Source organism: Cygnus olor, unplaced genomic scaffold (genome assembly GCF_009769625.2).
Source record: "Cygnus olor isolate bCygOlo1 unplaced genomic scaffold, bCygOlo1.pri.v2 scaffold_78_ctg1, whole genome shotgun sequence".
NCBI lineage: Eukaryota > Metazoa > Chordata > Aves > Anseriformes > Anatidae > Cygnus > Cygnus olor.
The window spans coordinates 28,310-54,568 of record NW_024429178.1 but is presented as its reverse complement, the minus strand read 5'-3'; the positions used below and the strand labels follow the sequence as shown (position 1 = coordinate 54,568).

At 52.9% G+C, this 26,259-nt stretch overlaps 1 protein-coding gene across 1 annotated transcript; it reads right to left on the bottom strand.

The window, feature by feature from the left end:
• Positions 1-12,583: 12,583 nt before the first annotated feature.
• On the bottom strand, positions 12,584-21,974 carry LOC121063414 (olfactory receptor 14C36-like). The gene is made up of 3 exons (XM_040543834.1): positions 21,070-21,974; positions 16,114-16,150; positions 12,584-12,790 (listed from the first exon to the last, which is right to left on the bottom strand). Exons 1-3 carry the CDS (start codon positions 21,972-21,974, stop codon positions 12,584-12,586), a joined length of 1,149 nt encoding a protein of 382 aa, XP_040399768.1.
• Between the last annotated feature and the right edge of the window lie 4,285 nt (positions 21,975-26,259).

Genomic DNA, 26,259 nt, shown 5'->3' with positions numbered 1-26,259 from the left:
GAATGCCCTCACATTTCCTGTACACTCCTGCTGATATTTGATGGGAGTGTCCATTAGTGAAGACTGAGAAGAGCACTTCTGTCCACCAGTCCTGTTCTCAGCTGCCTTGTGTCGCCCCTCTCGGAGCTGCACTATCATCCCATTCAGGTGTTTCCCTGAGAAGAAACAGGAGAATGCTGCTGAGGGAGAAGGGCCACAGCAAGCCAGACGGAGCTTGGGAGCTTCTCCTCTTTCCATGGCTGCAGGAGCTGCGGGGCCACTGGCAGAGAGCCCGGCATGGCCAGGCAGGGCAGGGTGTTCTGGGCTGACCGGGGGCCCCTGGCTTAGGGCACTCCGAGGGGCTTCTGCCAGACTTCCTCACCTCGCAGTGCTATCCAGCAGGACTCCCAAAGCCTACTGCATTGCCCACTGCCCTCCCAGAAACAACACCCAGCAGGAGACCCTTCCAGGACGTGCAGCTGCGTGGCCCTGCAGCCAGAGACTTCCCTTGTCAAGGGCTGTGCAGATTTCTCCTGTAGGCAGCTCTCAGCATCTTCCCACTGCCAAGTGCCTCCAAGCCCTCTCTCCTTGTCTCCTCTCCCCGTGCCAGCTGCGGTCAGAGCCCCCAGCCCTGCTGCGCTGTGCAGAGGAGCTGCTCCTGGGCAGAGCTGTCTCTCTGCACCACGGCCCTCTTGCCAGGAGCTCTCTCTGTCCCAGGAGCCCGGCCCAGCTCAGCACCAGACGCCCAGCCCAAGACGTTGGAATCCCCCCTCGGGGGGCTTTGGGGAGGAGCCCACGAACCTCAGGCACTGAGAGACAATTGAAGACATCTCTCCAGAAGTCCAAGTGAGAGGCAAGTTTCCTGCAGTGTCCCCCTGAGGGCCAGCACTGACACAGCCTCCCTTGGAGCTCGTTAGAGCAGAGCATTGGAGGCAGTGAGGACAAGGAGACAAGGGCAGTGTGAAGGTGACCCTGATGTGTAGACAAAGTGTATTTGTTTCATCTAGCACAAGGGTCCTGACAATAATGAATGATTTAAAATTTGAAAAGACAGAAAAGGAAGTTAAAATAGTAATAATAACAATAATAACAAAAATAATAATAATATGTACAAAGCAAGTGATGCACCATGCAATTGCTGAGAAGCCCCTCACCGATGCTCAACCTGTCCCTGAGCATTGGTCCCCCTGACCCTGGCCAGCCTGCATCAGGATCTCTTGTGCACATGCAGGGAGAAAATTAGAGAGGCCAAAGCTCATCTGGAGCTCAACCAGGCTACTGCCGTTAAAGACAACAAAAAATCCTTTTACAAATATATCAACGCGAAACGGAGGACTAAGGAGAATCTCCATCCTTTACTGGATGCGAGGGGAAACCTAGTTACTAAGGATGAGGAAAAGGCTGAGGTGCTTAATGCCGCCTTTGCCTCAGTCTTTAGCGGCAATACCGGTTGTTCTCTGGATACCCAGTGCCCTGAGCTGGTGTAAGGGCATGGGGAGCAGGATGTGGCCTTCGCTATTCATGAGGAAATGGTTGGCGACCTGCTACGGAGCTTGGATGTGCGCAAGTCAATGGGGCCGGATGGGATGCACCCGAGGGTACTGAGAGAACTGGCGGAGGAGCTGGCCGAGCCGCTTTCCATCATTTATCGGCAGTCCTGGCTATCGGGGGAGGTCCCAGTTGACTGGCGGCTAGCCAATGTGACGCCCATCTATAAGAAGGGCCGGAGGGCAGACCCGGGGAACTCTAGGCCTGTCAGTTTGACCTCAGTGCCAGGAAAGCTCATGGAGCAGATTATCTTGAGGGTCATCACGCGGCAACTGCAGGGCAAGCAGGCGATCAGGCCCAGTCAGCATGGGTTTATGAAAGGCAGGTCCTGCTTGACGAACCTGATCTCCTTCTATGACCAAGTGACGCGCTTGGTGGATGAGGGAAAGGCTGTGGATGTGGTTTACCTTGACCTCAGTAAGGCTTTTGACACCGTTCCCCACAACATTCTCCTCGAGAAACTGGCTGCTCGGGGCTTGGACTGGCATACGCTTCGTTGGGTTAGAAACTGGCTGGATAGCCGGGCCCAGAGAGTTGTGGTGAATGGAGTCAAATCTGGTTGGAGGCTGGTCACTAGTGGTGTCCCCCAGGGCTCGGTACTGGGGCCGGTCCTCTTTAATATCTTTATCGATGATCTGGATGAGGGCGTCCAGTGCACCCTCAGTAAGTTTGCAGGTGACACCAAGCTAAGTGCGTGTGTCGATCTGCTCGAGGGAAGGAAGGCTCTGCAGGAGGATCTGGATAGGCTGGAGCGATGGGCTGAGGTCAACTGTATGAAGTTCAACAAGGCCAAGTGCCGGGTCCTGCACCTGGGGCGCAACAACCCCAAGCAGCGCTACAGGCTGGGAGATGAGTGGCTGGAATGCTGCCTGACCGAGAAGGACCTGGGAGTATTGGTTGATAGTTGGCTGAATATGAGCCAGCAGTGTGCTCAGGTGGCCAAGAAGGCCAACAGCATCCTGGCTTGTATAAGAAGCAGCGTGGCCAGCAGGTCTAGGGAAGTGATTGTCCCCCTGTACTCGGCTCTGGTGAGGCCGCACCTCGAGTACTGTGTTCAGTTTTGGGCCCCTTGCTACAGGAAGGACATGGACGTGCTCGAGCGAGTCCAGAGAAGGGCGACCAAGCTGGTGAGGGGTCTGGAGAACAAGTCTTACGAGGAGCGGCTGAGGGAGCTGGGCTTGTTCAGCCTGGGGAAGAGGAGGCTCAGGGGCGACCTTATCGCTCTCTACAGTTACCTTAAAGGAGGCTGTAGAGAGGTGGGGGTTGGTCTGTTGTCCCACGTGCCTGGTGACAGGACGAGGGGGAATGGGCGAAAGTTGCGACAGGGGAGTTTTAGGTTGGATGTTAGGAAGTACTTCTTTACCGAAAGGGTTATTAAGCATTGGAACGGGCTGCCCAGGGAGGTGGTGGAGTCACCATCCCTGGAGGTCTTTAAAAGACGTTTAGATGTAGAGCTTAGCGATATGGTTTAGTGCAGTGCTTAGTGTTAGGTCGGAGGTTGGACTCGATGATCTTGAGGTCTCTTCCAACCTAGAAATCTGTGTCTGTGTCTGTGTCTGCTGGCCCTCAGGGGGACACTGCAGGAAACTTGCCTCTGACTTGGACTTCTGGAGAGATTTCCTCAATTGTCTCCCAGTGCCTGAGGTTCGTGGGCTCCTCACCAAAGCCCCCGAGGGGGGATTGCAATGCCTTGGTCTGGGCGTCTGGTGCTGAGCTGGGCCGGGCTCCTGGGACAGAGAGAGCTCCTGGCAAGAGAGCCGTGGTGCAGAGAGACAGCTCTGCCCACGAGCAGCTCCTCTGCACAGCGCAGCAGGGCTGGGGGCTCTGACCACAGGTGGCACGGGGAGAGGAGACAAGGAGAGAGGGCTTGGAGGCACTTGTCAGTGGGAGGATGCTGAGAGCTGCCTGCAGGAGAAATCTGCACAGCCCTTGACAAGGGAAGTCTCTGGCTGCAGGGCCATGCAGCTGCACGTCCTGGAAGGGTCTCCTGCTGGGTCTTGTTCCTGGGAGGCCAGTGGGCAATGCAGTAGGCTTTGGGAGTCCTGCTGGATAGCACTGCGAGGTGAGGAAGTCTGGCAGAAGCCCCTTGGAGTGCCCTAAGCCAGGTGCTCCCGGTCAGCCCAGAACACCCTGCCCTGCCTGGCCATGCCGGGCTCTCTGCCAGCTGCCCCGCAGCTCCTGCAGCCATGGAAAGAGGAGAAGCTCCCAAGCTCCGTCTGGCTTGCTGTGGCCCTTCTCCCTCAGCAGCATTCTCCTGTTTCTTCTCAGGGAAACACCTGAATGGGATGATAGTGCAGCTCCGAGAGGGGCGACACAAGGCAGCTGAGAACAGGACTGGTGGACAGAAGTGCTCTTCTCAGTCTTCACTAATGGACACTCCCATCAAATATCAGCAGGAGTGTACAGGAAATGTGAGGGCATTCAACCAATTCAATACCTATCCTAAGCATTACAGGGGCTACTGGGATAAAATAAAGCAAACAAAATCCCTACAGCTCAGCTCTGTGTTCAGATGACTTGTTTGCAACAACCGACAAGTCGAATGGAGTTGAGTTTCCCCCATGTTCCTGCTTCCCTCCTGCTGCACAGCAGGAAGAAATCCTCTGGAGCCCACAGCAGCCCCTGCTCCCAGTGCCACTCTCAGCCAGCACCAGCCGCAGCTCAAGCAAGAGAGCTGCAGAAAGGTTCTCCTGCAAAGAGATGCTCAGGCTGGGAGATCCTATAAGAGATACAATATGTTTTCCTCAGAGAAATCTGTTTTAACTTTCTTCTGCCTTTTCCTCTTTAACAGAAAAGCACGTGTAAAGTCAGAAAATGGCCAACATCAGCTCTGTGAGCGAGTTCCTCCTGCTGGCATTCGCAGACACGCGCGAGCTGCAGCTCCTGCACTTCGCGCTCTTCCTGGGCATCTACCTGGCTGCCCTTCTGGGCAACGGCCTCATCCTCACTGCTGTAACCTGCGACCACTGCCTCCACACCCCCATGTACTTCTTCCTCCTCAACCTCGCCCTCCTTGACCTGGGATCCATCTCCACCACTCTCCCCAAAGCCATGGCCAATGCCCTCTGGGACACCAGGGTCATCTCCTATCAAGGATGTGCTGCCCAAGCCCTCTTTTTACTCTTGTTTGTTGTAGCAGAATATTCCCTTCTCACCATCATGGCCTACGACCGCTACGTTGCCATCTGCAAACCCCTGCACTACGGGAGCCTCGTGGGCAGCAGAGCTTGTGCCCAGATGGCAGCAGCTGCCTGGGGCAGTGGCTTTCTCAATGCTGTCCTGCACACGGCCACTACATTTTCCCTGTCCCTCTGCCAAGGCAATGCTGTGGACCAGTTCTTCTGTGAAATCCCCCAGATCCTCAAGCTCTCCTGCTCAGATGAATATCAAAGGGAATTTGGTGCACTTGTAATAAGTATTTCTGTATTATTTGGTTGTTCAATTTTCATTGTTATTTCTTATATTCAGATCCTCAGGCTGGTGCTGAGGATGCCCTCTGAGGAGGGCCGGCACAAAGCCTTTTCTATGTGCCTCCCTCACCTGGCCGTCGTCTCCCTGATGGTCAGCACTGGCATTTCTGCCTACCTGAAGCCCCCCTCCATCTCTTCCCCATCCCTGGACCTGGTGGTGTCATTCCTGTACTCGGTGGTACCTCCAGCAGTGAACCCCCTCATCTACAGCCTGAGGAACCAGGAACCAAGGGATTCAGTGAGGACACTACTTGAATACACATATCTTCAGCAAATTCACCTATAATAATATGCCTACAGTTAGAAATCCCAGCTTTTGTTAGAAAATTTCAAGATTTCTTGTTATTAAATGCCTGTATTATTATTTTATACGATTAATATGCTTTTGATTAAATAATGTTATTCTTAGTCTCCTACTTGTCAATTATTTACCTATAGAAGCTGGCTTCCTGTGTACCTACACCTACTGAGGAAACCTTGTGAATTTCATAGGTCTCAGCTTCCCTTTCTTCCCTTGTCTGGAGCTGGGGGAGCAGCCCCAGCACGCAGGAGGGGCGCAGGGCCCAGAGCCCAGCTGCCACAGGGAGGAGCAGCCCCGCTGGCCCTCGCGGCTGCCCCTCACTGCCCGCTGGGCTCTGCCTCTCTGCTGCCTTCGGGTCGGGGCTGCTGCTTCCCTGGAGTTATGGCCATGGCCAGCAGCAGGACGTGGCCTTTTCACTGCTGCTCTCTTTTTGCTTCCACACTGTTTTCTTGTGCTCTTGTATCTGTGTTAGTCTTGAGGTCTCATGTACCTTAGTGACAGTCCTGTTATCCCTACAGTTGCATCTCTTCAATATCTCTGCACACCTCTTGCAAACCTGGTTTCAGGAATACACCCAAGGAGCTGCTTCCTGAAGAGACCTCTTGCTTTTCTGGGCCTCACAATGGATCAGAACCCCCGAGTGGTCAGTGAAGGACCAAGGGCTGGACTGGGAGCTGCCTTCTTGCTTGCCTATGGCCCAGCAAACAGTAACTGGCCCTTGAATTATCTGCTTGGGACTGTCCCACTGCTGCTGGGTCTGATGGCAAATGGCATCTTGGAGAGGAATCTGGTTGTGCCAAGAGATGTCAGTTGATCTCCAGGGACAGTGTGCAAGCATGGGTTGGCAGTGAGTTCCACATCTAATGATTGATGATACAAGTTAGAGCGTTTCGTTACAAGGAAAAGCTGAACATCAGGAGCCGAAGGGTTAAGGAGGGCTCTGCCATGCCCGCAGGGGTTGTGAGGAGCCAGCAGGCAAAGTTACCCAAGAGTCAACTGTGGCTCAGGACAGCTCCTTTGAAAGCTCACGAGCTGGATCTAGGACACCACTTGCCTGCCCTTTCAGCTCTTAGAGACACCCCAGCGCCCTGCCAAGCACTGCCCTCTGCTACTGAGACACCAGGGCAGATGGAAAGGGGCTCAGCAGCAGAGAGCCCCACTGACTTGGGTCTGCTGCCCACCCTGAGCAGCACGGGCATTGGGGAATCCCCTGGGGGTGCCAGGGCGACACAGACCCCTGGCTCTGAAGACCAGCACTGCCAGCTCGGGGCTCTGTGGGGAGCACGGGGAGGGAAGCAGCAATGGCCGGCCTGGCCAGCACGGACACACCGCCCTGGGCAAGGCTCTCTGGGAGCAGGGGTGGCCCTGGGGAAGAGCAGGGCAGCATTTCTGGGCCTGCACAGATGGGTAAAGGAGAAAGGGAAAGCTCTTTGTGCAGACACCTGAACGGGGCAGGCTGCTCTGTGCCTGGGCCAGGCCTCTTGTGCTGGCCTGGGGAGCGGGGCTGGCCCTGCGGGGCACAGGCACTCTGTGCTGGGGATCTCCCAGGCAGGAGACCAGGGCTCCTGCAGCTTCATGGCCCTCCATCTCCTGAGCCGTGGCTGGCCCCAGAGCCAGCACTGTGGGCACTGCCCTAGGGCCAGGCCCGCCTGGGCTGCTGGGCTGGGGAGAGGTCTGGGAGGTGGGGAGAGGTGGGCAGGGGCTGGGCTGGGCTGGGCAGTGCCCGGCAGAGGGCACCAGCAGCGTCAGGGAGCGGTGGCAGCATGCAGGGGAGGGCTCCCAGCAGGGCTTGGTGCTGCAGAGCCAGGGCTGGGGAAGGGAGCCCAGAGCTGCAGGGGCAGGGGACAGGAGGCCGCTGTGGGCGCTTGCTGGCCTGGGCAGAGCAGGAAGGGGGCCAGGGCATTCGTCCCCTCACTGCAGCCTGCCAGGACCTGCACGGCACTCACGGAGCGTCCAGGGCCAGGCTATGTCCCGTGGCCACAAGCCCTGCCTGCCCTCCTCCTGCCACGCTGCATGCAGTGGCTGCAGCAGAGGGGACCCCCAGCCAGCCCCTGCATGGGGCTCTGCCACACACCTCGCCCCGGCCCTCTCCAGCGCCCTCCTTGCTGCTCTCTGATGCACGCCAGCACCTCCCCGTGCGTGCCGGCCAGCACGTCTGCTGAGGGCCAGTGCGGCTGCTGCAGGGGCAGGGAGCTCAGCATGGCCCTTGCAGCCCCCTGCCCTGGGACTGCCCCTCCCCTTGCCCTCGGCCCTGGCCTTGTCTCTGCTGGCAGGAGGGCTCTTGGCATGCGCTTCCTGGCCTCCCCTCGCCTGCGCACAGCTGCTGCCCACTCAGGCTGCTGGCACAAACGTGTCCTCACAAGCAGCACCACCCCTTGGGCTGCTTCTCCTGGCCTCCCGCAGCTACTGACTTGGCTCCTTGTCTCTGCTGGGCCCCACCTCCTGTACCGAATTGCATCCCTTGGCTGTCAGCTCCCTCTCCCCTGCCCTGTGGGGTGACAGAGCCAGGGTGGGGCTTGTTACCTTTATTTGATACAGTTCTTGTGTAATTGGCATTGGTGATGGCACAAAAAGACGGCTCCTTCAGCAGTGATGTACATCCTTCTTCATGTTAGGACACAACTCAACGTCCTTCACTCTGCTTTATCTCACAGATGAACTGGATTAGGTCTCCTTGATTACTCTGAGGCACAATGCAATGCTTTTTGCCTTCTGACACTCCAGCACAATATGTGTGACTTTCCCTTACTCTGCGCATTCACCTGACGGGTCATTTCACATTTTCACTTTCAAAACCTCAGTTGGACAGGGACCATTTCCAAAGTGGGGCAAGCTGATGGGTTCTGCCTCAGCCATTTGAAGCACGCTACACTTGAGTTTTTCTCAGCCTGGAGAACTCCACCTGGCTCCACCAGATCTTCCCAAAGGGCTCCGGTCTCCTGCAGGTCTTTTCTGACATCTGCCGGTTCACCGAAGTGCCTCAAACACAGCGGGGCCACAGGAGGTTTCCCTGGTTATGTTTATGGTTAGACAGCAAAGTTCTGCCTGAATACCCAGTATTTCTTTTAGTACTTAACTAATAAAGCATCTACTCATCAGATCAAATGATTCAATCCCTTCCGTAAAAAGTCTCACGTGAAGTGTAATTTCTATCATGAAGAAATGTGAATTTCCATGATCTATATTCAGCACAGGAGAAGAAATACTGGTGTTCACCTGTACTTGCATTGTCATCGCTTTGTCTATCATGGTGTGCTCCCTCATCTTCCAGGCACAAAACCTGACTTGATTACACAGAACATGCTGAATGTCCCCTTTCCAGCTGCCTGTCTGGACCCATGCACTTCCCATGGTTCTCCTGGTTTGCCCTCCCCTTACTCTTTGATCATTCAGACCGCTCTCACCAACCCAGTTGCTGCTTTGAGTTTCAGTGAGTTCCAGCTCGCCCATCTCTCAGCAGTTTGTCTACTGGTTTCCTTAGCAAGAACCTCATCGTTTCTCATTGAATTAGTATGATATGGGTTAATATTAACACTACTATTTAAAATTTCTTATTAATCAGTGTAAAATATATCATGTACAGTCATCCTTATGGGAAGGTAAACTTCACTGGAGGCAAAAAAATGAGGAACTTGAGCTTTGTTTTTTTGAAAATTGCAGCATGTTTTCCTCATGGCCAGTGCCAACCTTCCAAGTTGAACTTTGTGGCAGTTTTTCTCTCCTGCTCTTTCCTACTAGCAAAGAAAGCTCCATCAGGGTGGAAACCACTCCTCAAGTAGGCATCCCAACCCATCAGGCTCCTTGCGGCCTGTCAGCCAAGCAGACACAAGTCACCTCACCAGCATCTCCCAAGCCCTGGGCCTGCTGCTGGCCTTGCAGCTTCTTGGCTAGACACAGCCAAGCCTTGTGCCTCGTGCTGTCCAGTGCTGGACTCAAGCAGAAGGGACAGGACAAACCCTATGCGCGCCTTCTTTCTGTCTGGGTCCTCGTGGGGATGGAGGCAGAGGGGATCCCACAGTCAGCATGCCAAGCAGGGGCCTTCTGCTGGCCTAGCAGGGCCACTGGCAGGTGTCAGCCCCAAAGTGCCGATCCCAGGGAGAAGCCAAGGGTGACGTGCCACCTACAGACAGAAGGGACCTCACAGTCCCTTTCCGTGACACGTTCCTGCTGCTGCCCTATGAGCTGCAGAGACAGAAGTGACCTCACAGTCACTGCCCCAGTCACATTCCTTCTGCTGGGGCAGGACATCCTGAGGCAGAGCTGACCTCTCTCTAGTCCCCTAGGGACTTGGTTTTCAATTTCTGGGTTAGAGTTTAAGCAAAGTTACAGTGGCAGGGTTCCCAAGCAACTAGGGCTCACCTTTCTGGGTTAGAGAGTGGAAAAAACTTTACTGGGAATGTTTGGTGTTCTTCTGTGGGTATCAGTTCTGTGGTTAGGTAATTTCTGTTGTTCATGTTTGTTGTTGTTGTTGTTGTTGTTGTTTTTTCTGGTCTGCCATGAAGTCTAGGGTTAAGCAGAGCATTTTAATACTAGTATTAAGGGAAGGGATCAGGGTGAGCAAGAGAGTAAAGGTAAGGGAAAGGGGTATGGCCTGAGTTTTCCTTTAAGTGATACTTTGAGTTCAAGCATAGAGAAATGGATTCCTGTCAGAGTGTTGGAGTAGCATTTAGGTTTAGGGATTAAAACTATTGGTTCAAGTAAGGTAAGGGCCATATGTGACTGTTTTAAGTCAGTGTTACCACAGCATCAACATTACATGAATCCTCTTACCTCTGTGAAATCATTAATTTCTCCCCGTGCCAGCTGCGGTCAGAGCCCCCAGCCCTGCTGCGCTGTGCAGAGGAGCTGCTCCTGGGCAGAGCTGTCTCTCTGCACCACGGCTCTCTTGCCAGGAGCTCTCTCTGTCCCAGGAGCCCAGCCCAGCTCAGCACCAGACGCCCAGCCCAAGGCATTGGAATCCCCCCTCGGGGGGCTTTGGTGAGGAGCCCACGAACCTCAGGCACTGAGAGACAGTTGAAGACATCTCTCAAGGCGTCCAAGTGAGAGGCAAGTTTCCTGCAGTGTCCCCCTGAGGGCCAGCACTGACACAGCCTCCCTTGGAGCTCGTTAGAGCAGAGCATTGGAGGCAGTGAGGACAGGGAGACAAAGGCAATGTGAAGGTGACACTGATGTGTAGGAAATCTAGATGTGTTTGACCAAGCACAAGGGCCAGGCCTTGACCCCTGGCCCCTGGGAAGGGAGATCTGTTCCTGTCACAAAGTGCTTAGGGCTCTTCCTGGGGCAGTAGGAGATGGGGATGTGCATGGGCAAGTGCAGGAGAATGGTCCGAGCCCTGCCTGGTTCATGGGTGGGGGCGAGGAGGCAATGAGGCCCTGGTGCTTGAACGATAAGCTGTCTCCTCCTAGGCCTCAGTGGCAGAGACAACAGCCAGAGCCATGGACACAAAGACCTGGGTACTGTTGGGACTCTCAGCCTTGCCAATGTCCTTGGTCCTCTCTGTACCAGGGTATCCTAGCATCTCCCAGACCTGTATCTCTTTTCCTGCTGACTCTAGACCCTTGTCCGTGTGGTATCTCACTGAATCTGAGCTAAGTATGTTAAGTCAGATCTTTTTGATGGCCATGCTCCTCGTAAGGCAGCTCTCTAGGAAGCTGGCCTTGTTCCTGGTGAGCAACACCACTGCTCGTATTGCATCCCTCGTGGTGCCCAGGCCCTCATCCTCCTGGGCAGCAGAGCTTGTGCCCAGATGGCAGCAGCTGCCTGGGGCAGTGGCTTTCTCAATGCTGTCCTGCACACGGCCACTACATTTTCCCTGCCCCTCTGCCAAGGCAATTCAGTGAAATCCCCCAGATCCTCAAGCTCTCTTACTCAGATGCCTACCTCAGGGAACCTCGCTTCCTTGTGTTTAGTGTTTCTTTATTATTTGTTTGATTTGTTTTTATTATGTTGTCCTATGTGCAGATCTTCAGGGCTCTGCTGACGACGCCCTCTTCTCAGGGCCGGCACAAAGCCTTTTCCACGTGCCTCCCTCACCTGGCCGCGGTCTCTATGACTGTTAGCACTGCCATGTTTGCCTACCTGAAGCCTCCCTCCATCTATTCCCCGTCAAGGGACCTGGTGGTGGCAGTTCTGTACTCAGTGGTGCCTCCAGCACTGAACCCCCTCATCTACAGCATGAGGAACCAGGAGCTCAAAGATGCAGTGAGGAAAATATTTCTATACATGCTTCTTCATCATCAATAATGACTTCAGTATTCTGATTATTATCATATCATTTTTGTCATTAAAATTATTATCACACTGTAATATTAGAAATAATCCTAACAGGACTACCTGTTTTTTTTTTTTTTTTTTTTTTTTTTTTTCTTTGTGAAAATGAGAGAATGATTTCTTTAAGTATATTTTTATTTTAACAACATTTTATATTGATAGAAATAATGTTATTCTTATCCTTCTGCATAACAAGTTTTAAAATTATTTTTAACCAGTCATAGAATCATGGAATCATCGAATGGTCTGGGCTGGAAAGCACCTCAAAGATCATCTAGTTCCAACCCCCCTACCATAGGCAGTGACACCTCCCAGTAGATCATGGTTGCTCAGGACTTCATCTAACTTGCTCTTGAAGACCTGCAGGGATGGGGCATCCACTACCACTGTGGAAAACCTGTTCCAGTGCCTCACTATCCTGAGTGAAAATTTTCCTTCTAACCTCTAATCTGAGTCTCCCCTTTTAACTTAAAACCACTTCCTCTTGTCCTACCATTATCTACCTGAGTAAAGAGTCCTTCCCCATCCACTTTATAAGACCACTTTAAGGACTGAAAATCTGCAACGGCTTAACCCCGGAGCTTTCTCTTCTGGTAGGCTGAACAGCCCCAACATTCTCAGCCTTTCTTCATAGGAGAGGTGCTCCAGCCCCTTGATCATCTTTGTGGCCCTCCTCTGGAACCACTCTAACAGCCCACATCCTTCTTGTGCTGGGGGCCCCAAACCTGGATGCAGGACTCCAAGTGGGGCCTCACGAGGGCAGAGCAGAGGGGGACAATCACCTGCCTCCACCTGCTGCCCACTCCTCTCTTGATGCAGCCCAGGATGCACTTGGCCTTCTGGGCTGCCAGCACTCACTGCTGGCTCATGTCGAGCTTTTCATGCAGCAGAACCCCCAAGTCCTTCTCTGCAGGGCTGCTCTCAATGAGTTCTTCTCCCAGCCTGTCCCCATGGCTGGGATTTCCCCGGACCAGGTGCAGCACCTTGCACTTGGACTTGTTGACCCTCCTTAGGTTCACAGGGGCCCAAATTTCAAGCTTGTCCAGGACCCTTTGGATGGCATCCCTTCCTCTGTTGCATCCACTACACCCCTCAGCTTGGTGTCATCTGCACACTTGCTGAGGGTGCACTCTACCCCACTGTCCCTGTCATTGATAAAGATATTAAAGAGTACCGGTCTCAGGATAGACCCTGAGGGACACCACTCATCACCAGCCTCCACCTGGACATAGAGCCCTTGACCATTACTCTCTGGGTGTGACCTGCAAGCCAACTCCATATCCACCCAATGGTGTACCCATCAAATGCATCTCTCTCCAATTTGGAGACCAGGATGTCATGGCAGACTGTGACAACACAATTCCAACTAGATGACATCGGTCGGTCTTCCCTTGTTGTCTGATGTGGTCACTCCATTGTAGAAAGCCATCAGATTGGGCCAACACGATTTACCCTTTGGTGAAGCCCTGTTGGCTGTCTCAGATCACTTCTTTGTCTTGCATGTGCCTTGACATTGATTCCAGGAGGATCTTTTCCATGATCTTGCCAGGCACTGAGGCGAGGGTCACTGTTCTGGAGTTCCCTGGGTCCTCCTTTCTACCCTTCATCAAAAGGGGAGTGATGTTTCCCTTTTCCCAGTCACCAGGGACTTCACCCGACTGCCAGGAGTCTTCAGATATGATGGAGAGAGGCTTGGCAACTACATCAGCCAGTTCCCTCAGGACCCTGGGATGCAAATCATTAGGCCCCTAGACTTGTACTTGTTTAGTTTCATCAGGTGTTCCTAAACCTGCTCTTCACTTACAGCTGGTGGGACTTTGCCCCCCAGCCTCCATCTCTGGGTTCAGGGAAATGAAAGACTTGGGAAGCCTGACTGGCACTGAAGACTGAGGAGAAGACGTTGTTGAGTCCCTCAGCCTTCTCCATGTCTGTCATTACCAGTTCACCCTTCTCATCCATCAGAGGGGGTACACTCTCCTTGGCCTTTCTATTCTGAGCAATGTATCTGTAGAATCTTTTCCTGTTATTCTTTGCTTCACTTGATAAGCTCAGTTCCATCCATGCCTTGGATTTCCTTATCCCATCCCTGCACATCTGAAACAAAAACATGCGTGAGGGCCTGGGAAAAGGACCCTGGATCCACAGAAACCTTTGGGGAAACAAAAATTATATGTAGGAAGCGTAATTTTGTGGGGGTTCAGAGCTGATGGGCACATTGTGCACGATGCTCCTAAAGACCTTTGTGCCCTTTTCCCTCCTGATTACAATGCCACTTCCTTCTCAGGAATGGAGTAGCCAACAGAGGTGAGACAGATACTCTGGGATCAAGAATATCATCAGAAAGCTGATCCCAATAAGCTATGGGGAGGTCAGGAGCAGCCTGGACAAGAGAGATGTGAGATTTTGGGGTGGGAAGAAGAGCTTGGCCAGCAGAAATTAATGATTTCACAGAGGTAAGAGGGTTCATGTAATGTAGATGCTGCGGTAACACTGACTTAAAAGAATCATGTATTGCCCTTACCTTACTTGAACCAGGAATTTTAATCCCTAAACCTAAATGCTACTACAACACTGACAGGAATCCATTTTTTTTTTTTTTTTTGATAACCCTAATGCCTTCCCTTAACACTAGCATTAAAATGCTCTATTTAACCCTAGATATCTTGGCAGACCTAAAACACCCGTAAACCACAGAGCTTGGCCATACCTTAACCACAGACCTGACACCACAAGCAGAACACAAAACACTCCCACTAAAACTTTGCTTGATCTCTAACCCAGAAAGTGAAAAACAGGTACCGAGGGGGCTCTGTAGGTCAGCTACGGCTCCGCTAAGTCAGCTCTGCCTCAGGATGTCCTGCCCCAGCAGGAGGAATGTGACTGTGGCAGTGACTGTGAGGTCACTTCTGTCTCTGCAGCTCATAGGGCAGCAGCAGGAACGTGTCACGGAAAGGGACTGTGAGGTCCCTTCTGTCTGTAGGTGGCACGTCACCCTTGGCTTCTCCCTGGGATCGGCACTTTGGGGCTGACATCTGCCAGTGGCCCTGCTAGGCCCGCAGAAGGCCCCTGCTTGGCATGCTGACTGTGGGATCCCCTCTGCCTCCATCCCCACGAGGACCCAGACAGAAAGAAGGCGCGCATAGGGGTTGTCCTGTCCCTTCTGCTTGAGTCCAGCACTGCACAGCACGAGGCACAAGGCTTGGCTGTGTCTAGCCAAGAAGCTGCAAGGCCAGCAGCAGGCCCAGGGCTTGGGAGATGCTGGTGAGGTGACTTGTGTCTGCTTGGCTGACAGGCCGCAAGGAGCCTGATGGGTTGGGATGCCTACTTCAGGAGTGGTTTCCACCCTGATGGAGCTTTCTTTGGTAGTAGGAAAGAGCAGGAGAGAAAAAACTGCCACAAATTGCACCTTGGAAGGTTGGCACTGGCCACAAGGAGGAAGAAATGTCCCTCAAAGGGTTGCGCAGTTGTGACAGAGGTCACCGAAAGAGAGTTTATGATCAGACCCAGGCTTTGTGTTCATCAAGGAACAGCTGATGAGGGTTGACGAGACATGGGTGAGATGATGGAAATGCCGGGATGAGAGTAAGGTGGTGGACAGAGATGGGTGTCTGCAGAACACCATAAGGAAATAGGGCAAAGCGTGGGACAGCATAGAAAAGCCTGCAGAGGAGAAGGCAGAGGGTGCTGGCAAGAAGGGAAGGCCCCAACAGCCCTGACGTTTTTGTCCCTTTGGCTAGAGCTTCTGAGGAGACGAGATATAGTCATTGCAATGGGGCCTCACTGCTTCCTTGATACCCTGTGCAGGGGTGGGGAGGTGTCATAATGAAGTTCTTCTCGTGGCATCACACTGCCCACCACATCCTACAGACCCCAAGAAGAGCCCTGAGCCACACGTGGGGGTGCAGGATCTCCCCTCCCAGTGGCTGGGGTCAGGCCTTGGCCCTTCTGCTTCACCAAAACCAACCAAGACTTTTCTCAGCACAGCGCTTTGCCTGTCTGCAATCATGGCCTCCAATTATCTGCCCTAACAAGTCCCTGGGGAGGCTTTCTTAGTAACAGCCCTCAGTGGGGCCCATTAATACTCCAAGTCACTTCAACTTTTCCTTCTGACTTTACTTTCTCAAGCACTTGCATCATTCTCCTCTCAGTACCCAAGTTTCACTAACTCAGCACTAAAATACACCACGGAACTCATTAAAACAGAGAAAGTCCTAAGTAGCCATATCTCTCCCACAGTTTTCTTCAAGGCTTGTGCAGCTAATTGGAGAGCTTACATGGTGTAGTTAAGGAGGAAGATTTCAAAGAGCATCTAATAGAAATCTTTCCTCCTTTTAAAGGCTGAATATTGTTGCATTTCAGTTTAGAGCATCATTTTCCTATAGATATTGGTCTTGGGTTCGTCCTTTGAAGCCCTGCTTATGTAGGAAGAGCACGGTTTTTCCTATTTAAAAACATACAATAGGAAATCATGCTGCAATTTTCAAAAAAAAAAAAAAAAAAAACAAAGTTCAAGTTCCTCATTTTTTTGCCTCCAGTGATGATTACCTTCCCAAAAGGATGACTGTACCAGATGTATTTTACACTGATTAATAGGAAATTTAAAATAATAGTGTTAATATTAATCTTCATCATACTAATTCATTGAGAAACGATGCGTTTCTTGCTAAGGAAACCATTAGACAGACTGCTGAGAGATGGGCGAGCTGGAACTCCCTGAAACTCAAAGCAGCAACTGGGTTGGTGAGAGCGGTCTGAATGATCAAAGAGTAAGGGGAGGGCAAACCAGGAGAACCATGGGAAGTGCATAGTCCAGACAGGCAGCTGGAAAGGGGACATTCAGCATGTTCTGTGTAATCAAGTCAGGTTTTGTGCCTGGAAGATGAGGGAGCACACCATGATAGACAAAGCGATGACAATGCAAGTACAGGTGAACACCAGTATTTCTTCTTCTGTGCTGAATATAGATCATGGAAATTCACATTTCTTCATGATAGAAATTACACTTCATGTGAGACATTTAACAGAAGGGATTGAATCATTTGATCTGATGAGTAGATGCTTTATTAGTTAAGGACTAAAAGAATTACTGGGTATTGAGGCAGAGCTTTGCTGTCTGACCATAAGCATAACCAGGAAAACCTCCTGTGGCCCCGCTATGTTTGAGGCAGTTCCCTGAACTGGCAGATGTCACAAAAGTCCTGCAGGAAACCGGAGCCCTTTGGGAAAATCAGGTGGAGCCAGGTGGAGTTCCCAGGGCACCTCCACTGCCAGCAGTGGTCTTTGTCCCTGTAACTGCAGCCCAGCCCAGCACAGGAAACCCCTTCAAAGACAACACCCTAGTTCAGTGGGTTCCTGGGATTGACTTACATTTGAAACGGCCATTGGGATCCCATGATACTTTCCCTTATTCCTGCTAGACACTTGAACATGCATTTACCTTCCTTGGTCATCTTTAGCAAACTCATGCTGCAAAACTCAAGTACAGCACGCTTCAAATGGCTGCAAAGGGCTGCTTGCCCCACTTTGGAAATGGTCCATGTCCAACTGAGGTTTTGAAAGTGAAAAATGTGAAATGACCCGTCAGGTCAATGCGCAGAGTAAAGGAAAGTCACACATATTGTGCTGGAGTGTCAGAAGGCAAAAAGCACTGCATTGTGCCTCAGAGTAATCAAGGAGTCCTAATCCAGTTCATCTGTGAGATAAAGCAGAGTGAAGGACGTTGAGTTGTGTCCTAACATGAAGAAGGATGTACATCACTGCTGAAGGAGCCGTCTTTTTGTGCCATCACCAATGCAAATTCACAAAACGACATCAAATAAAGGTAACAAGCCCTACCCTGGCTCTGTCACCCCACAGGGCAGGGGAGAGGGAGCTGACAGCCAAGGGATGCAATTCGCTGCAGGAGGTGGGGCCCAGCAGAGACAAGGAGCCAAGGCAGTAGCTGCGGGAGGCCAGGAGAAGCAGCCCAAGGGGTGGTGCTGCTTGTGAGGACACGTTTGTGCCAGCAGCCTGAGTGGGCAGCAGCTGTGCGCAGGCGAGGGGAGGCCAGGAAGCGCATGCCAAGAGCCCTCCTGCCAGCAGAGACAAGGCCAGGGCCGAGGGCAAGGGGAGGGGCAGTCCCAGGGCAGGGGGCTGCAAGGGCCATGCTGAGCTCCCTGCCCCTGCAGCAGCCGCACTGGCCCTCAGCAGACGTGCTGGCCGGCACGCACGGGGAGGTGCTGGCGTGCATCAGAGAGCAGCAAGGAGGGCGCTGGAGAGGGCCGGGGCGAGGCGGGTAGCAGAGCCCCATGCAGGGGCTGCCTGGGGGTCCCCTCTGCTGCAGCCACCGCACGCGGCGTGGCAGGAGGAGGGCTCCCTGTGCACCACGGGGTAGAGCCTGGCCCTGGGCTCTTCCTGACGTCCATACAGCTCCTGGCAGGCTGCGGTGAGGTGCCCCTCAGCCTTCCCTCCTGTGCTGCCAGGGCACACGGCTGCCTCCTGCCCAGCTCACTGCCCACCAAGAATGTCCGTTGTGGCTGCTTCCCAAGCTGGGCCTTGCCCAGGGTCAGTCCCCTGCAGGGGCAGAAACTGGCCCTTGTCCTGGTGGCTTTTCATGGCCTTCCTCTCAATACATGCTCTTCTCATGCTTGATCTCTTTTACTGAATTCAGAGGCCTAGGAGAACTTTTTGGTACAGACTACCACAGAAAAATCTTCGAGTCCCTCAGCCACATCTCTGCTTTTCCTCCACATTGCAGCTGGGCTCTTAAATCCCACAACCTCTGCTGTACCTGAAGAGAAATCATGAGAAACAAGAGTCACAGAAAAAAAACGACTACCTGCTGGTTCCTTTATTTTGTTAAATACAAAGAGCTTATCAGCACTTGTACATGAGCTCTTTGGGTTAAAAAACAAAACAAAACAACAACAACAACAACAACAAAAGGTAGAACAAGTGAGATTAAGAAAAAATACTTTAATTGGAAGAATATTGCAAAGAATGAAAGTCAATTTTGAAATACATGAGCAAAGGTGTTTCTGCCTTGCCCGGGAATATGTGAGGAAGATGTGCAGGTACCTCACTGATGGGGAAATGCTGTATATTAGAATAACATCCTCAGTGCCTCCTTTAGCTCCTTGTTCCTCGTGCTGTAGAAGAGGGTTTCACTGCTGGAGGCAACACTGAGTACAGAGCTGAAACCGCCAGGTCCAGGCATGGGGAAGAGATGGAGGGGGGCTTCAGGTAGGTGAACATGGCAGTGCTGACAAACAGGCCTCCAACTAGACTCTGCTCCACTAAGTACAACCCTCTGAACTCTGCCATCCAGCCAGCTCACAATCCACCTCACTGACCACTCATCCATCCCACACTTCCTGAGCTGGCCTGTGAGGATGTTATGGGAGACAGTGCTGAAAGCCTTGCTGAAGTCAAGGTACACAACACCCACTGCTCTCCCTCACCCACTCAGCTAGTCACTCCATCATAGAAGGCTATCAAGTTGGTGGAGCACGGTTTCCCTTGGTGAACCCCTGCTGACTACTCCTGATCACCTTCTTCTCCTCCACATGCTGGAGATGACCTCCAGGATGAGCTGTTCCATCGCCTTTCCAGGGATGGAGGTGAGGCTGACCGGGCTGTAGTTGCCTGGGGCCTCCTTCTTGCCCTTTTTGAAGAGCGGCATGACATGAGCTTTCTTCCAGTCTTCAGGCACCTCTCCTGTTCTCCATGACCTTTCAAAGATGATGGAGAGTGGGCCAGCAGTAACATCCGCCAGCTCCCTCAGCACTCATGGACGTATGCCATCGGGGTCCATGGACTTGTGGGTGTCAGGTTTGCCTAAGAGATCCCTGAGCTGATCCTCTTCAACCAAGGGAAAGTCCTTGTTTCTCCAGAGTTCCTCCCTTGTCTCTAAGGTTAGAGATTCCGGAGGGCTGGTCTTAGCAGTGAAGGCTGAAGCAAAGGAGGCATTCAGTAATTCTGCCTTCCTTTTGTCCTTTGTCTCCAGGGCATCCACCTCATTAAGCAGTGGGCCCACATTTTCCTTTGTCTTCCTTCTGCACCTGATGTGTTTGAAACAGCCCTTTTTGTTGTCCTTGACACCCCTTGCAAGATTTAACTCCAAATGGGCCTTGGACTGCCCTGTCGCTTCCCTGCATCCTCGGACAATGACAATGTCCCTATATTCTTCCCAAGTGGTTTGTCCCCTTTTCCACATTATGTATGCTTCCTTCTTCCATTTCAGTCACTCCAGGATCCCCTTGATCATCCAAGCAGGTCTCCTGCCCCCTTTGCCTGACTTTTTGCTCACAGGAATACACAGCTCTTGAGCTTGGAGGACTTGGAGGTCAGCGCGCTATTGCTGCCGGTGCACCGTTGTGGCAGCCATCAGCACCTGCTCTGCTTCGGCTCTCAGCAACCCCACAACAGAAGGGTCCTGTGCGAGACCAGGCAAGGTAGACAACTATTTGACGTTCTCTCTATTCAAGGCAGTTACGCCAACAGCCCTCTGGTACCCTTTTGCTTAGTTGTTTACCCTTGGAAAAAGCCAGAAACACAGTCTGGAGGCATGTCGTTAGGGTTACCCAATGACGTTCACATTACTCAAGAGCTATCATGACTGGCCCCAAAGAAAGAAGGGGAAGGTGCCCCGCCTTGTGCCCTCCACCAAGTGGATTCATGAGTGTCGTACCAGTAGCACCTCAAATAGTATTCATTGGTGCAGATTTAGGGAAAGCATAACAAGCCCATATTTGCTTTCCTAGTGGTAACTTAGTAGTTTCTTGCAACATGTAGTTGTTTTACAGGTAGGGATTTGTAGCAATTTGTAATAAAGACGTTCATGAAAACAGAGCAACGAGGTGTCCGTGTCCTTGTGTACTATGGAATCCTACCAACCTCCTGCTGCGATCCATGGGGGGTCTGACCCACCTAGGACCTGAGCATCGTTACTGTGATGCCCTTGGAGTGGTCCTCAGAGCTACAGGAGCAACCTCAGACCTGGGGCCTGGTGACAGCCCTCTGCTGCAGAGAACAGACCCAACCACAGGGGCTGGACCATTCAGATGCCCCAGTGCCATGAAACTGGCTTTTTTTCTGCTCAGGTCTGCTGCTCCCTCACACACAGCCAGGCCTGTGGCTCATCTCCCTGTGGAGGAGGAGGAGGCAAAGCGCTGCTGGTGCGCGAGTAAGGGAGAAATACTCCACCTGTGGGAGGGCAGGGATGGCAGGGAGGTGGCACAGGACAGGCACTGGCCTCTTTCTCCTATTCCCCACCCAGGGAGCCTTGAGACCGCAGGTCAGTGTCCATACTGCCCACAGGTGCCTGCAGTCCTGTATCCTCAGGATCCATCTTCTCTCCTTCTGTACGTAACATTTTTACTTTGTTTCTCACAGTTTGGGGCCAGCATTGGTGGACCTGGTACGTGGCACTGCAAGGCTGTGTCTCACACCGTGATTTTTGGTGAGTTTTTCCCATTGCAGCAACAGAGCAGCAGATAATTGCTTCTGGAAGACAACAGAAACAGCTTCTTCAGTGCATGCTTAAGCTCCTGGTTCCTCATGCTGTAGATAAGGGGGTTCAGTGCTGGAGGCACCACCGAGTACAGAACTGCCACCACAAAGTCCACATATAGGGAGGAGACGGAGGGGGGCTTCAGGCAGGCAAACACGATAGTGCTGACAAACAGGGAGACCACAGCCAGGTGAGGGAGGCACATGGAAAAGGCTTTGTGCAGGCCCTGAGAAGAGGGGATCTTCAGCACGGCCCTGAAGATCTGCACATAGGACAACACAATGAAAAGAAAGCAGCCAGCACCTAAACAAAAGCTAAATGCAATAAACCCAACCTCCCTGAGGTAGGCATCTGAGCAGGAGAGCTTGAGGATGTGGGGGATTTCACAGAAGAACTGGTCCACAGCATTGCCTTGGCAGAGGGGCAGGGAAAATGTAGTGGCCGTGTGCAGGACAGCATTGAGAAAGCCACTGCCCCAGGCAGCTGCTGCCATCTGGGCACAAGCTCTGCTGCCCATGAGGCTCCCATAGTGCAGCGGCTTGCAGATGGCAACGTAGCGGTCGTAGGACATGATGGTGAGAACATAAAATTCTGCTGACATCAAAAATACAAACAGAAAGACCTGAGCAGCACATCCTTGATAGGAGATGGCCCTGGTGTCCCAGAGGGCATTGGCCATGGCTTTGGGGAGAGTGGTGGAGATGCAGCCCAGGTCGAGGAGGGCCAGGTTGAGGAGGAAGAAGTACATGGGGGTGTGGAGGCGGTGGTGGCAGGCTACGGCGGTGAGGATGAGGCCGTTGCCCAGGAGGGCAGCCAGGTAGATGCCCAGGAAGAGCGCGAAGTGCACGAGCTGCAGCTCCCGCGTGTCTGCGAATGCCAGCAGGAGGAACTCACCCACAGAGCTGCTGTTGGGCATTTCCTGTCTTTGGCCATGGACACTGCCAAATGACAAAAAAAAAAAAAAAAAAAAAAAGAGAGAGTGTTATGAGTAAAGTCTGTAAGCAAAATTCAAGTAATTCCCAAGTAAAGCAATACATTCCCTTTTTCTAAGAGGACCTCTGTCTATTTCCCTGTCTGGAGCCCTGCTCTGTGCTGGCTGAGTGTCCTGTACACAGCAGATGCCTCTGCCCAGCAGCTCCCAATGGGCCACCTCTGCTCCAGAGCAGTGGTACACAGAGGTGCCAACAGAGCCATGTGCTTGGAGGAGGGTTCAAGGGAAGGGGATCCCTCTGTTGAGTGAGGGGTGTTTGGCTGTGTGACTCTGTATGCGTCTTCCCTGTTCAACACCCAGGAGACAAAATCAGCTCACAGACCACCGGCGTCTGGCCAGAGAGAGCAGGGAGCATCTCCTCCTGCCTCAACCTCCGTGCACAGCACTCCCTGTCAGAATCAGGCACCAGCAGCTGCCACGCTGGGCAAGGGAGAGAAGCAGGCATGGGCAGGCAGGGCGGACCCAACGCGGTGCCGAAGCTGCGGTGTCGGTGAGGTAGAGCCTGTCCTCACACCCCTGTGCCATCTGCCCGGCACAGCCAGCAGAGGGAAAAGAGGTCTGGAGTGCAAGAAGCCTTTGGAATGTGCTCCTTGTCGTATGGTAGGAATTTGGGGGTAAGACCTCTGTGGAGCCAGGAGCTGGACTCCATGATCCTTGTGGGTTCCTCCCAACTCGGGATATTCTATGATTCTGTGATTCTGTGCCTGCTTCCGTGGAGGAAGGTGGAGGGGGCCTGCAGCAAATGTGTCTACTTCCACTGAGATTTAGGGTTCAGACACCCCATATTCTCAGCCCCTCAGATTATACATGCCATGACAGAAGCTGTGAGGGGAAGAGGAGACCAGGGGCTGCTGCAAGGAAGGCGCCTGCACTGCAGGGGATGGCAGGGAGGGAGCAGCTCCCTCTCACCGCCTGCCCATGTCCCTGCCGCCTGCAGCTGTCCCTGCCAGCAGCTCTTTCTCTGTCCCCACGTCTCCTCCCGTCCATGCTCACAGACCCCATCCCACCCGCTGTGTGCCCAGCTCTGCCCTGCAGACACCTCCCGGGGATGGGGACAGCTCTGGGGACATCTCCCTGTCTGCAGGTCCTAAAGACCAGCTCAGAAAAGCCCTGGAGCAGTCTGTAAGCAGGGAGAAGGGAAGGGATATTCTCAGGTTCCTCACTAACCTCTTTATGTCTCTGTTCAATGCAATAGGAAGCTCCATCACCTGTACAATCCCTACAACTCTGTTAACACAGAGCCTGCCCAGGAATTAGATCAGGAAAAGGCAGGCAGAGACTGCAGAAAGTGCCTTGTCTTTGCAGGCAGCCCCTGCCCTCCCCTTCCTCTGACCAAGGCTGCCCTGCAGCACCTTCTCCTCTGCACTTCACAAGCCACGAGAGACATCCTGGCAGCTCCTGGCCAGGCAGAGATGTCCCGGATCCAGGAACGTCCCCTGCACTGTGCTGCAGCCAGAGACTTACCGTGTGCAGGGCTGTGAAGGTTTCTCGTGCACTGAGCTCTCGTCTGCCCGCACCCTCCAGGCTGCCTGGAATCCCTTTCTGCCTGGGTGCCTGCGGCCAGAGCCCCCAGCCCTGCTGCGCTGTGCAGAGGAGCTGCTCCTGGGCAGAGCTGTCTCTCTGCACCACGGCCCTCTTGCCAGGAGCTCTCTCTGTCCCAGGAGCCCGGCCCAGCTCAGCACCAGACGCCCAGACCAAGGCATTGCAATCCCCCCTCGGGGGGCTTTGGGGAGGAGCCCACAAACCTCAGGCACTGAGAGACAATTGAAGACATCTCTCCAGAAGTCCAAGTCAGAGGCAAGTTTCCTGCAGTGTCCCCCTGAGGGCCAGCACTGACACAGCCTCCCTTGGAGTTCGTTAGAGCAGAGCATTGGAGGCAGTGAGGACAAGGAGACAAAGGCAGTGTGAAGGTGACCCTGATGTGTAGAAAACTGGATGTGTTTGACCAAGCACAAGGGTCAGGCCTTGACCCCAGCCCCTGGGAAGGGAGATCCTTTCCCTTCACAGACTGCTCAGGGCTCTTCCTGGGGCAGGAGGAGAGGGGGATGTGCATGGGCAAGTGTAGGAGAATGGTCCGAGCCCTGCCTGGTTCATGGGTGGGGGCGAGGAGGCAATGAGGCCCCGGTGCTTTACCGATAATCTGTCTCCTCCTAGGCCTCAGTGGCAGAGACAACAGCCAGAGCCATGGACACAAAGATCTCGGTTTGTTGGGACTTTCAGCCTTGCCTGTGTCCTTGCTCCTCTGATGACCAGAGCACCCTAGCGTCTCCCAGACCTGCAACTCTTTCGCTGCTGGCTGTAGACCCTTGTCCGTGTGCTGTCATACGGGTCCTTAGCTGAGTTGCTCGTATGAGACCACTCGTGGTGCCCCAGGCCCTCCTCCTCCTGGGCACTGCTCACTCAGCAGGGTTCCAGTCTGCCCTGATGGGTGGGGTTCCTCTTCCTCCAGTGCAGGACTGGGCTCTTCTCCTTGTAAATGGGGCTAAAGTTGCGCCAGGGGAGGATTAGGTTGGATATTAGGAAGAACTTCTTTACTGAAAGGGTTGTTAGGCATTGGAATGGGCTGCCCAGGGAAGTGGTTGAGTCGCCATCCCTGGAGGTCTTTAAAAGACGTTTAGACGTAGCCCTTAGTGATATGGTTTAGTGGAGGTCTTGTTAGTGTTAGGACAGAGGTTGGACTAGATGATCTTGGAGGTCTCTTCCAACCTAGACGATTCTGTGATTCTGTGAAATGCCAAGAGGTTTCTGTAGGCAAAATCCTGCAGTTTCTCAAGGTTCCCCTGGACTGATGCTGCATTCTGTCAGCTGTTAATGTCTGCAGGCAGATGACTCACCCTGATTACGCCGTCTCTCACAAGGTAACAGCAGCAGGAATTTGTAGGACAGTTTGGACAATACAGCAGTAACTAGTTGAATGGAATTGCAGCACAAACTCAGTTAAGGGTACAGGATAGAAGGCTGCCAGATTCCACATTTTTTGTTCTTCCTTGTCATGCATGCTGTTATTTTGTCTGGAGCTGCGTCCTATATACAAACACTGCACCATACCAGGTGATAGGAAGAAAATTAAGTCTATCCAAGCCAAAACGAGGACAATATCCACCCCATATTCCACACCATCTGCATCGTGCTCAGCTCCAGTACTTTCTAATTAATCACCACCACCTTTTCTCTTTTGATATACACACAGAGATATCATGCCCTTAGTCTGTGGGTGTCCTGGAGTTGGCTAGAATCAAGTTAATTTTCCTCCTAGTAGCTGGTATGGTGCTGTGTTTTGCATTTAGCATGAGGAAAACGATTATCACACACTGATGGCTTAGCTGTTGCCCAGCAGTGGAGGGCTGGGGGTGCCTGAGAAGCTGGTGGGGACAGAAGCAGGACAGCTGACCCCAAGTGGCCAAAGGGATGTTCCATACCGCAGACGTCATGCTGAACAATCAATATGGGGTGGCTGGCCAGGGTAGGGGGTACCACTGCTGCGGGACAGGCAATCACCATCATGATTGTCGTCATCATTGTTCATATTATTTGTCTTCCCTTTCTGTCCTATTAAACTGTCATTACATTTTGTTGTTGTTGTTGTTTTTAGTTTATTTTATTTTTTTCCCCCTCCTCATTCTCTCCTGCATCCGCTGGGGGTGTAGCAGGGTGTGTGTGTGAGGGAATGGCTTGGAGCACGTTGGAGCAGAGCATTGGAGGCAGTGAGGACAAGGAGACAAAGGCAGTGTGAAGGTGACCCTGATGTGTAGGAAAACTGGATGTGTTTCGCCAAGCACAGGGGTCAGGCCTTGTCCCCTGGAACCCAGGAAGGGAGATCTGTTTCTGTCCCACCTTGCTCAGGGCTCTTCCTGGGGCAGGAGGAGATGGGGATGTGCATGGGCAAGTGCAGGAGAATGGTCCGAGCCCTGCCTGGCTCATGGGTGGTGGCGAGGAGGCAACGAGGCCCCGGTGCTTTACCGATAAGCTGTCTCCTCCTAGGCCTCAGTGGCAGAGACAACAGCCAGAGCCATGGACACAAAGACCTGGGTCCTGTTGGGACTTTAAGCCTTGCCACAGCCCGTGCTCCTCTCCACACCACACAGTCCTAGGGACTCCCAGACCTGCACATCTTTGCCTGCTGGCTGCAAGCCCTTGTCCATGTGGAGTCTTACGTGATCTGAGCTGAGTCTGATAACTCAGATTGTCTTGGTGGCCATGCTCCTCGTAA